Source organism: Bicyclus anynana, chromosome 10, assembly GCF_947172395.1.
Source record: "Bicyclus anynana chromosome 10, ilBicAnyn1.1, whole genome shotgun sequence".
NCBI classification, from domain to species: domain Eukaryota; kingdom Metazoa; phylum Arthropoda; class Insecta; order Lepidoptera; family Nymphalidae; genus Bicyclus; species Bicyclus anynana.
In genome coordinates this window covers 62036-75015 of record NC_069092.1, presented here as the reverse complement: position 1 = coordinate 75015, position 12980 = coordinate 62036, and the positions used below count along the sequence as shown (strand labels likewise).

The 12980-nt window shown below is 36.6% G+C and overlaps 2 protein-coding genes across 2 annotated transcripts in view; one reads left to right on the top strand and one right to left on the bottom strand.

Moving 5' to 3' along the window:
• Positions 1-12980, top strand: part of LOC112049664 (calexcitin-2) — a 71323-nt gene that overhangs the window by 37693 nt on the left and 20650 nt on the right. The gene's annotated exons all lie outside the window — the stretch shown is intronic.
• Positions 7780-8514, bottom strand: LOC128198449 (uncharacterized). Its single transcript, XM_052883992.1, has one exon. The coding sequence runs from the start codon at positions 8512-8514 to the stop codon at positions 7780-7782; it is 735 nt and encodes a 244-aa protein (XP_052739952.1).

Here is a 12980-nt window from a genome sequence, read left to right as displayed (position 1 = left end):
ATGTTGAGAAAATGATTTGGAGTTAAAGCAGATAGGTCTGAAGGATCAGCACTCAAGACGCACAATGGTCTACTATTTAACAGATTTTCAATTTGAACTAAAACTGTATTTAATTCTTCATAAGTTAGAATTTGTGTACCTATAACTTTATACAAATGAGTTTTTATACAGCGGACGTTAATTTCACTTAGTCCATTAAAGTGTGGACCATATGGTGGGCTATGCTTAAATTGAATTCGATGCTCTGCTAGTTTGTTTTCAATATAATTTTGATGAGCTTTGGACTGTATAAGAGAATAAATTTCATTTAACTTGCGCTTTGAACCTAAAAAATTTGTAGCTCCATCACTGTAAATTAAGCTAACAGGCCCCTTTCGTGATATTAATCTTAAAAAGGCTGCTAAAAATAAATCTGAACTTAAATCAGAGACCAATTCTATATGTATTGCCTTAGTAGTTAGGCAAGTGAATACACAAACATATGCTTTTTGGCTTTTTATGCCTCTACGGCGTATATGAGTAACGAAATAAGGTCCCATGTAATCTACAGAGCAAAAAACGAAAGCTTTGACTTGTGCTACTCTAAATGCGGGCAACTCTCCCATTTTAGGGTAGGTAAATTTAGGATTAATGCGATGGCAAATGTTGCATTTGTGTACACGATTACGAATCAAATTTCTAGCGCCAATTATCCAGTATTTCTGTCTAATTAGTGCAAGTAAAAGAGCCGGTCCTGTGTGCAAGTTAGTTATATGATAAAAATCAACAATGAGATGAGTAATTCGTTCCTTTGCAGGTAAAATAAAAGGATGTTTTTGACCAAACTCTAATTGTGAGTTGGACAAACGACCACCAACTCGAATGAGGTCATTATCCATAAAGGGGTTGAGATTTAGTATAGCTTTAGAGCAAATTTTGTTAGTATTAAGAGCGCAAATGTCACTTGAAAAATGTTTATGTTGAATGTAACGTATAATATAAACTTCAGCAAATTCCAAATCTGAAACTGAGACGAGTCCTCGAGAGCTAAGACGTTTTGAAAATCTTAGAATATATACTGTAATGCGGAGTAATTTAGACCAGCTTGAAGAGCGTTCGGCTAAATTTTCAATCGGATGTTGAGAGTTGGGAAGAGAAACTTCAACTTTTAAAACTGTTGTTTTTGATTCCTCAAGGTTTTCATTATTACTTCCAACAATGAACGTTTTTACAGGCCATTGAGAATTAGGGTAAGTAATCCATTGTGGACCTTTAAACCAAAGGTTGCGTTTCAACAACTCTTTTGGTGTTATAGGGCGAGAAATTATATCGGCGGGGTTTTCGCGACCATCTATATGAAACCAATGTTTAGAATGTAATTTAGAATTTATTTCTGTTATTCTATTAGCAACGAATGTATGAAATTTATAAGCGGGTGAATGTATCCATGTAAGCGTTACTGTTGAATCTGTAAATGCATATATTTCATTTAATTTACAGCGTTTAGTTAGAACCTCTCGTACAGAGTTAATTAAATTAGCTAAGAGTAAAGCGGCGCAAAGTTCTAAACGGGCGAGAGATATTTTCTTAAGCGGTGCTACTCTTGATTTGGAAGTGAGTAAATGAACACATCCCTGAGATTGTTCATTAGAGCTTACACGTAGGTATACCGCGGCTCCGTAGCATTTCTCACTAGCGTCAGAAAATCCTAATAGTGTGATGTGTACATCAGAATATATACCTACATCACGTGGAATTTGAATTTTTTCTAAATATGAGAGTTCATTACAGAATTGAGTAAATTGGTGGGAGATTGAGATGGGTACTGGAGTATCCCAGTCAAGATTTAACTTCCAACACTCTTGTATAAGAAGTTTCATGAAAGTTATAACAGGGCCTATAAAACCTAAGGGGTCAAATAAACGCGCGGTTATAGAAAGAATTAAGCGTTTAGTGTACTGTGTGTTTGAGTAAGTGTCATTATTTAAACTAATTTTAAAGTTGAATGTATCTGACTTAGGATGCCATTGCATACCTATAATCTTTGTAACATCTTGAGAGTCTGAGTCGAAATTGATAAAATTTTCATTTTTATGAGCAGAAGGAATTTTAGCTAAGAGTTCAGTGTTATTAGAGATCCACTTTACTAGATTAAAACCACCGGAGTTGAACATTTTAACCATTTCTTGATAAGTTTCAAAAGCTTTATCCAAGCTATTGACTGAATTTATGTAATCATCCATGTACATATTGTTATTAGCTTCAATTGATGCAAGTGGATATTTGTCTTTACTATCTTCAGCTAACTGACGTACAACTCTCATAGCAAGGTACGGTGAGCTTGACACTCCAAATGACACAACTGTAAAATTATAAGTATCTATTGGTTGTGTAGAATCAAATCTAAAAAGAATGCGTTGATAAGCGTGATGTGCGGGTGTGAGATTTAGTTGAAAATAATGTTTTTCGATATCTGCTGTCAAGGCGACAGAGAATAAACGTAAATTTATCAATAATTCAAATATGCTATTTTGTAAATTGGGTCCTGTATATAATAAGTCATTGAGTGATTTTCCTGATGTTGTTTTTCTTGATGCATTGAGTACAATGCGAGTTTTAGAAGTTTTTTTATCTGGGCGATAAACAGCTCTATGCGGAATGTAATAACAATTAGTGGTGCGTGATGGATCCTTTACTTTTGTGAGATAACCTTTGTCAATGTATGACTGAATAGTTGCGTTATAGTCTGCGCGAAGAGCGGGTGTAGAGTCTAACTTTCTTTCCAAGTTTGTCAGAGAGCGTTTAGCGTTTATGAATGAGTCACCTAGTTTCGCGGGATCTTCTTTGAAGGGTAAGTGTACAGTATATCTACCTGTTTTATCGCGTGAATATGTATGTTTAAATATGCGCTCACAAGTCTCCTCATCTGGGCTTACATGGTTTCTTTGAGGAACATTTTCTAATGACCAAAAGCGTTCTGTTAATTTTTCAAGTAATAGTGGTTCTGTGTTGCAAAAAAATGCTTTACTGTTAGATTGGTAATGATCGTTCATGACACAATTAGCTTTCCCCATAAGGATATAGCCGAGCGTTGATTGAATTGCAACAACAGAATAATGCGGTGAAATAATTTTATTACTCCCAATTAAAAATGGAAACAATTCATTTCCAATCAAACAATCAATTGGGCCAGGAATATGATAGTTATCATCTGCTAACGGCAAAGAGTGCAAGTGATTTAATTCTGAGACATTAATATGGGCATTAGGCAAGTGGTCAGTTATTGTGTCAATGACCCTAGCATTAATTGTGTAAGAACAACGGTTATCAAAACGAGAGTGAATTTTAAATGTAACGAAACCTAATGAAGTACTTTCGGTTTGACCAATACCCTTTATGGTAGTGGGAGCAAATTTAATTTTCAAATTGAGCCTTTGACAGCAGTCTTTACTTATGAAATTGGTCATCGACCCAGTATCTAAAAATAGGCGTATATAATGGTGTTCATTATTATTGTAAACACTAACAGCGGCTGTGGGAAGCAATACTGTTGTATGATTAATGTTACTGTAAGTACAAGCTGATGTTGTGACAGAGAGAGCTAAATCATTTGACTTTTGAGGTGGATTTTGATTTTCAGAAGTATGTTGAGTTTGAAAACTTGATGCTAATGGTTGAGCTATTGAATGTTTATCAGATAAGTGAGTTGAAGTGTTATTAGTTGATGTGTCCCTATGGTTCAGTGAGTGAGAAGCGGTATAAGAACGTGAAGTGCCAGGTTTAGCAAATGAGTCACATAACAGAGAGTGATGTAAATTGGAGCACTTCATACATCTATTTTGACTGCGGCATTGGAACGTCTTATGAGATCCTAAACAATTTTTACAATATCCTGTCTTATTTACTATGTCAAGTCTGTTTCTAGGATCTTGATTTATGAAGAAATCACATTTATATAATGGATGAAAATCCTTACTTTTACATACTAAACAAGAGCGTTGATTAATTTGAGAATTTGAAGAATAAGTATTACCACACACTGTACTTGTGAACGTTTGAGGCTTAGGCTTGTAAGTAGTGTTGGGTTTTCTGTTATAGTTTTCAATCTTAGCATATGACTGAGTAGTTTGTGCGCGCAATGTAATTATTTTAACCTGTTCTTTAAGAAACTTATTTAAATCTGAAAATTTAGGAATTTTAATGTCCTTGTGAGTTTGTTCAAATAAGATTACAGTGTCTTTATTTAACTTTGAGAGAGCGATATGAGTTATTATAAAATCTGCTAAATCATCTATATTTAAACGTCTAAGAGCAGCTTCTGCTGAACAAAACTGTTCTAAAAATGATTCTAAAGAAAATGTATTTTGTTTGTAATGTAGTAGGGATTCTACATATTGAGACGCCAAGACCCTTGTATCCTGATACTTTTCTACAAGAGAATTAAAGATTATGTGGTAATTTTCGCCAGTTGGCCTTATACTGGCACAAATATGCAAAGCCTTCCCAGTTAAGCATCCTGTCAGATACTGGACCTTTTGCATATCTGAGATTTGATTATTGTTGTGAATTAAACTTAGGAAATTTTCATAAAAGACGGGCCAAGCACTGGGACTCCCATCGAACTTCTGAAGTTGTATGGGTGGCAATTTTGAATTCAACAAGTTATATTGCTCTAGTCCTTGAGATTTGCTTTTTACATTGGATAAAGCTTGTTGAATTTCACAATATAATTGATCAAATGCTTCAAGCGCAGCATAATTTGGTCTGATGTTCTCATCTTCCTTGAGTTGCTCAGTGACTAGCTCATCTACCGTGTTTATAAATTGTTGCCTAGTACTTTCTATTGAAATGACTCTAGTTAAAAATCTACTTCTGTTTTGATCATCGTCTAAGCAGCGGCTCAAATCGTATAATTGTTGTATTATATTAAACAGGCTTTCTTTGCGTGCTTCTAGTTTTAATATATTTTTATTTAGCTTCGACATGTTGTAAGCTCAGGAGTTGTAAGAAATTAATTAAATTGTTTATAGATATGCAAGTGTAATATTTTAAGGTTAAGTAACTAATTCTTCTTGTTAATAGATATATGTATGAGAAAAGTAAGCGGTAATTTTTAGAAAAATGTATTAAAATGCGTGTATTGCGTTATAATCTGTAGGATGCGATTGGATTACGAAAGATGTGAAAATAAGAACCGGTCGAATGCAAGATGGCGCGTGTTGTCTTTGTGTAATTGTGTGATTAAGAAGGAATTTAGATTGAGATTACGGGATCCGGCTCGAAGGACCAGAAAGGTTGTAGGAAAACTTACAGTTTTGGCGGATCGCTGGGTTTCACCTTCAGTTAAATACTAATTATTATCACATGCTTCATGTCACGTTTTTTCTTGCGCCGGCCGGCTTCTTCGCGGGTTGGTAGATACACTTCTTGCGGTTTGTATATTGTAAGTTTGTAAGATAGGTTTAGGCGATCAGCGGATATGGAGCTCCAAGTGAAATAAAAAGGACAATTTGCGGATTAATCTGATAGAGGTTGTTGAACTTGTGTAGGTGACGCGGAAGTGAATCAAAAAGAATGCGTAGTGATTTCATAGACTAAATGTCAATGTTTCATAGACTTTGTTTTTTTTTTTTTTTTTGATGGACTCGTGGTCGAGCTCTTTGATATTAAGAATCTTACAACTAGTATAAATAATTTGGGTGAGAGGGGGTCGCCTTGTCTCACTCCTCTGCAGATTGGTATATCAGGACCTCGTACTTCTAGTTTTACGTGACTTACGCTATTATTGTAGATGTTTTTCAGTATTCTCTTATAATTTTCTTTAATTTGATATTTATTCAGAGCTTCCCAAATTGCATCGTGAGAGATAGTGTCGAACGCCTTAGTGTAGTCGATAAAAGCAATGTATAGTGGTCTATTCAATTCTCTGTATTTTTCTGTGATTTGTTGCATAACTTGTATGTGGTCCGTTGTTGAAAATCCTGAACGAAATCCCGCTTGTTCTACCGGTTGGAATTCATCAATCTTTGGACTCAATCGGCTCTGTAGAACTGATGTAAATAGTTTGTACACACTTGAAAGAAGGCTAATAGGGCGGTAATTTGCTATATCTTGAGGGTCTCCTTTTTTGTAGAGAAGGATTATGTCAGACCGTTTCCATTGCTCAAATACTTGACCTGTGTAAAGAACTTTATTGAATAGATATGCTAGTGGGCGGGCTAATATGACAGCACCGGCTTTTAACATTTCATTTTGTATGCCGTCAGGACCAGGGCTTTTGTCTGTTTTGAGTTTTTTAATGTGTTTGGTCACTTCTCTGTCATCCACTGGTGGTACATCACACATATCTGGGGAACTATCTGTGGTTTCTTTGGTTCCAGTACAAGAGATTGAGTTTGTTGTTTTCTTATATAACTCCTTATAGAATTCTGTAGCGCAATTCATGACATCTTGTCTGGTTTCAGGTTCTTTTGATTTTAGTTTTAAATTTTGGATCCAGTTTTTATGGGTGGTCAATTCCTTGTGTGCTCTTTTCGTGCTTCTGTAGACTTTTAGGTTAGTTTCTATTATTTTGTTTCTATGGTGTTTGTAGTCCTTATTAATTGCTTTATTTGTAGCTTTAAATAGTTTACTCAATTCTTCTCTATTTTTTTTAGTTTTCTGTTTTGTTTTTAAAAGTTCAGTTCGTCTTTTAAGAAGCGTTTGAGTAGATTCACTGAGAATTTTGTCTTTAGTTTTTAGTTTTGTTTTATTTGATCTACGTGGGAGGCTGGTGGTGATAGTGTTAGCTAGTTTGTTGTAAAAATGTTGGATGTCTTGTTCTTCTACGTGTTTTATTTCCAGTTGGTTTCTAGGGTCCTCAGATATATCGATATATCCTCATCTGTCTTTCTAGTTGTCTAGAATGTAGGTAGCTCTTACCAAGCGATGATCGGAGCTGAATCCGAAGCCATGTAGTACTTCAACAATTGTAATCTTGGAGCGGTGATTTGACAAAATAAAATCGATTTCGTTTTTTACTTTGCCACAAGGCGATAGCCAGGTCCATTTGCGATTTGCTCGAGCTTTGAAAAATGAGTTCATGACTGACATTTTATGTTCCAATGCGAATTTAATAAGTTTGTCTCCTCTTTCATTTCTCTTCCCGTATCCGAATTTTCCCAAAACAAGGCTTTCGTTATCGTCTATTTTTTTCATCTGGCCAATTTTTGCGTTAAAATCACCGATAACGAGGACGTTTTCTCCTGCCTGGCTTTGACCTTCCCGAAGAGTTTCATAAAATGAGTTGATTTCTTCATCTGCAGCATTGTGAGTTGGTGCGTATACTTGTATTATTGTAAGCAGTTGGTTGTCGTATTTTAGTTTAAGTAGCGCAACCCGATCTGAAAGCGCTGTGAAACTTGAGATTTTATTTTTATGTTCTTTGTTTATTAAGAACCCAACTCCATATTGGCCAAGTGTTTCACCTTTGTAACAAAAAATGTATTTTTCATGCTCTTCGATTGCACAACCCATCTTCCTGACTTCTGCCAAGCCGAGTACATCTATTTTGATTTTTTGTAATAGGTATCTCAGTTCTATAAACTTTTCTGTTCTTGCTAAAGATCTTACATTTAATGTTCCAATTTTGAGAGTCTGCTGGGGTTGTTTGGTTTTCCTAGTCGATTTTTCTATGATTTTTGGAGGGTTATGGTCTTTTTCCCCCACGGGGACCAGCCGGCTTGGGGGAGGTTGTGTCATTTCTATTTTTTTAGAATCTTTAATGTTTGTTTGCAGTTTCCGATCGCCGGTATCTAGTTGTTATTGTTTAATTGTCGTTGGAATTGTTGACAGGGAATGAGATCGGCTTCTCATCATGTCAAAAGCATTAATCCTGTTGGTCTTTGATAGATTTTGCATTTGTTTTTTTGACTGTAATTCAGCTTGCGGTGAGGTGGACAACTCTCTTTTCCTTTTATCTGTAGTCTTAGAGTTTTCCTTCACTATGAGTTTATCGTATTTTATGTACGCAAAGTTACCTTTCTTCTTTTCTTCAAGTAGTTTGGGTTGTAATGACTTTCTTATTTCTAAAATTTCCTTGGGATAGTCATCGGTTATATACAACACCTGTAATTTCTTTTTATTCTTCATAATTTCAGTCTTTTTCCACCCACTAACTAATGACAGAAGCGTAGGCCTTGGTTTTTCATTGTTGTTTTTTTTGCCAATACGATATATTTTATTAATTTCATTGTTTTCTATATTTATATTTAATTCATACGAAAAACATTCCTTAATATTATTAATTAAATCCACTATAGACTGTTCCTTTTCTGGTAATCCATGAATTATTATATTATTATTTTTTCTATCTCTTTCTAACAGCTCCACCTTGCGTTCCAGGTTTTCCACTTTAAGTTTCAATATTTTGTTTTCTTCTAGCACAGGCTTTAATTTTTCATCCATTTTTTCAAGTATTATATTACTTAATTCAGTTGTTTGGTTTTGCATTTCCATTTTCATCTTATCAAACAACAGTTGAAATTGCTCATCCATTTTTTACGTTGGTTAGTATATTAAATAATTTGTATAAATTTATAAGAGTAGATGGAATGCGATTCTAGTACACAAACAATTCGTAATGTTCGAACGTTAGCATTTAGTTTTCTGTGTACTGCAGCAATGAGCGTTAATGAAATTATAGGTAAGTAATAATACGGTCCGCAACAAATTTTGTAGGTAAAACTATAATGAGTTGTTTTGATGCGCGTTCTTGTTGCTTCTCGCAGGAGCTAGTTAATGTTTTTCAATAGTCAATTTGCCGTTGCACTGGTATCACATATTTATTTGTCAGTTTGAATTATGACTCACTGGCGGTTGGGTGACAGCTAGTAATTTTCACTCTTTACACTTGTGTTATTGTTTATTTTGTTATAGTAAGTGATCAAACAGTGATATATTTTGTGTTCACAAGTATTATTTGCGAATTAATTATAGATCACATACGGTGTTGATTGGATTAAGTCTTTTTAGTCCGGTAAGTACACTCGACTGGTTTTAGGCACTTTTGTAAACGAATAACTTCACATAAGCATATTCAGATACTTTTTGGGTTATTTTACACGACTTAGAACATAACAATCACTACAAATTGTAAGAAATCCTTGATTTAATAATTTTACTCGATAATAAATACGGAGCTTGATTGTTTCTGACTTTTGACACCTGTCAGTCCCTACAACTATAGGATTATAATTTTCAATTTACTATTGTATGGTGACTATAACTGTTCATCCCGTGGTTAGCATATGTGATTTTGTATCACGAGGTCGTAGGTTCAAATCCTGGTATGAGTTGTTGAGCTTTTCTTTCTTCCTAAACGCTTTCAGTGCATATTTACAGTTCTGAACTGAGAGGTGGGTGGTGTTACACCTGCAGCCATCGCTCCTGGTCATTATCACTAACATCTGATAACTGCCAACGCGCATCGCAGCAGCGTGCTGGCTCCACATCCCTCTCCTACAAGGAGGGAGGCCGGGCGCTGTAGCGGGCCGTTGAAATAGGCCTGACGATTGTGATTATTATTGCTATCTGAATTCTTAATTAAAATGGTCTATACGGTACTCGTGAAGCTGTTCGACTGAGCTCCGATAGGATACAGTCAGTGGAGCCCTCCCCTGCCCCCCGCCCCCGCGCACCCCTCACACCCCCGGACGAGCTCCTTCATCATATTAGCAACAAATTGTGCAAAGTTACCGAGTACAAGTGCTCGCCTTACAACGATTTCAACCGCCTTAAACCTCGTGAACCTCGATACCCTCTTGAACGAGATTCGTAGTGTAATATGTATTTTAACTCATTTATACTATTATCTATAACAGCTTTTGTTCGCAACAATGTACAGATTATGGTAATCGCGTTGAAAGTGTATATTTTAGCCACAATGGAGGGTTAACTAAGTAGTACGAGTAAGTAGTAAACGTTTGGAAGTGTGGTTATGTTTAAATTATCTCTTGTTGTTTTGAATCACTCTCCTAACAAAAGTCTTGAATATATAGATTAATTAATCTAAAAGAGTATTTCTAGATTAGTCCCTTAAAAAAAATGCAGAAATCGGTTCAGTAGTTTCGTTAAATGCCGTGTTCAATGACAAAGTACGATAGGAAGAATTTCGTAATATTTTTACTCGATTCTGCCTCGAGAGTACCGCGTGCGTGTCCACGACAAACGTTTACATCGCGCTCGCGTATCTACGAGAAGCATCGAAAACAAACTGCGTCCTCCGATATCGTTAATTCCGTTACACAAACAAACAGAGCAGTCAGTGTAACTCGCATTCGTACATAAAACATTACTCGCGCGTCCATGTAAGGCCGAGCGCACATGCCGCTGTAGGCGCGACCGAGCACATGGTACGAACGACATACGCGCGCCCTTTTGTGGGACATTCAAATGAAATAGCGTGCGGTCGCAGCAATTTGCGAGGAAAATTGAAAATAACAAATCAAATGTCACAACCAAAGTGTTTCACTTCACTTTGTGTCACACGCACTATCTCTTTACTGTACCTTTCGTAGTTTTGAGCTCAAGAATACTCTAATTGATAAAGATGAAATAGTGTGTTAAATTATTGAGTCAATACATAGTTTGTTTTAAGTGTTCTGAGCCCGGCACGCAGTAGCTCGAATGTCAACTTGCGTTGGCACGGCGTGCGACGAGTGTTAGCTCCGACCCGAACCGTTCAAACCAGCCGTAAATGACAAACTTTTTTTTATATAACTTTTGTGACAGATATCTGTAGGCACTATCTCTTCCACTGGTTCAGGTACCAAGAAACCCTCACAACAATCTCACCAATCGCTCTCATAACAAAATTCATCAGTAAGTAAGGAATGTAATTGAAAGCAAGGGTAGTTGTAACATGTATGGACGAGCGCGTGTATTTCACGCTGAGCCCGCGCTCCGACTCGATTAAATTTTTCACGATTGGAAATTCCAAACGCGGCCGTGTTTTATGAAACAAAATGTCACGAGCTTTTCCGGAACGGAAAACTGTTCGCATTGAACGTCGTTAGCGTTAATTGTGCGCTCGATTTGGAAAAATTATAGCGGGTTTTTATTTGAAAAATATACGCTGAGCCTAAAGCCGTGTATTTATTTATCATTTAGCGTGTAAATTTATTCATTGGATACGTCCAGCGCGTGGCGGACGTTTCGTGTGTTTACACACAAATAATAACAAATGAATAGAAGCAAAAATACAATTTCATAAAATCAAATGATTCCGCACTGACCTGCTTTTTATATGTCTAGTAAAAGAAGTGCTTTTTTTTGCCAACCGCTTAGTAGTCACAGAAGGAAAAGTAATGCGAGCAAGATGTGATTTGATTCAAAACAAGTGGACTTTAGTCATCGTGATCATAGATGTAGATGTGTATACGAGTATGATTAAAAAAATGTATATGTAGACTCGATACTGTCGTAACCTTCAATAGTTACAAGTAATTTTAAATTTTTTGGTTGTCGAGAATAAAGATGTACTTCAAACTGTACAAGCTTGCATCTGCGTAGATCCTCCCCAAACATCGGGGTGAAACGTATTCATGTGCTATTCTATTCCAATCTATAATCTCACTCCGTGCTGAATTTCATCCTCAAGTTCAGCCGCTTTGTTTGTTTGAGCAGCAAACATGTTTCTATTAAAATGTTCCGTATTTGTTTAATGTCGAACAGGAAACAGTCCGCCACGTATTTCCACAGGACACACGTTGCAAGTTGCCGAGGTCCGAGTCTCAGAGGAGACGCTCTTCGAGTCGTTTCGCCCATTTCTTCTGCTTCTATCCTCCGACCCTCTCCGGCGATGTTCCAGCGCTCCCCCGAACCCGGTGACGCTGCTGAGGTCGCATCAAGGAGCCTGCGACACTTACACAATCAGAAATACAAGTATAACTGAAGTTGTGATCGTGGTTTTGTACTCTACTTACAGCGAACAGAATGCTTAAACGAAGTAGTAGTGCCGTTAGCCGAGCGGTAATGTTTTCACTATAAAATGTTTGTGAGTTTGAATGTTCAGCAGTAAAACTCTGGTAACGGCTTATCTCATAAAGTTATCTGTTAGACTGTACACATTACCGCAGTTTGACTCAACTTTAACATTTATATTTCAAAGCTCTTCGTGTCGCTCAAAGCCTGGAATCGTTTTAGTTTTTGTCAATATTTATATATTTTTGTTCATTCACGTACATTCATGTGCGTTAAAACAGTTTTAGAACCAATTCTACTGTCAGGGTGGAGTTTCAAGAATCTCTTTGTGTAATGTCGTAGCTGTAGACATGCGGATGTCCGCAAACTATGAATATCATTGACAATAATATTAATTATTATTAGAAATATGTTGAGTAAGGATGTCTATAGTACTGCCACGACTATAGAATTGGACTTCAGTAGTAAAAACTGCAATTTGTCATCTGTGGCACTTAAAAGTAAATCATATTTTACTATTTTGCGAGTAATTCTCCAAACGATAATGTTATGTATATTACAAACAAAGTCCTCAGCTCGGCGGCGAGTAAGTTGCGACGTTTGCCCTTATTTGCATTTCAAAGCCACCCTTAATAACTGTATATTCCCCCCACTCCCACTCCGCAAGGGTCTAGTGCGGGCAGACCGCAACTTTGGTGATTTAGTGTCTATTTAGTGCGGCGCGAGAGTAAGGAGCGTGCGGACAGCGGGTCGACCGTCCCGCATCTTCTCGTTATGTACCCGAGCGACGCCGCATGCGAAGTGCTACGTAGGAGTACGCACGTTCTGATATCCAGGTCACCAACAAAGTCTCAATACATCCACAACAGGCACAAAGTCTTTTGAGCGTTTCGCTTACTTCGAAAGGTAATATTGGTCAGGTATCAGAAATAAAGTCAATATTCTTTTTGAATATATTTCTTGCTTAACAGCCTATGCCTCTGGAGCTCAACATAAATATTCTCATATACCTGGTTATGAAATATTGTCACAGTAACAAT

What these genes read in the sequence shown, in the direction of transcription:
- LOC128198449 (XM_052883992.1), bottom strand. Translation starts at nt 8,514, where the DNA reads ATGGATGAGCAATTTCAACTGTTGTTTGATAAGATGAAAATGGAAATG.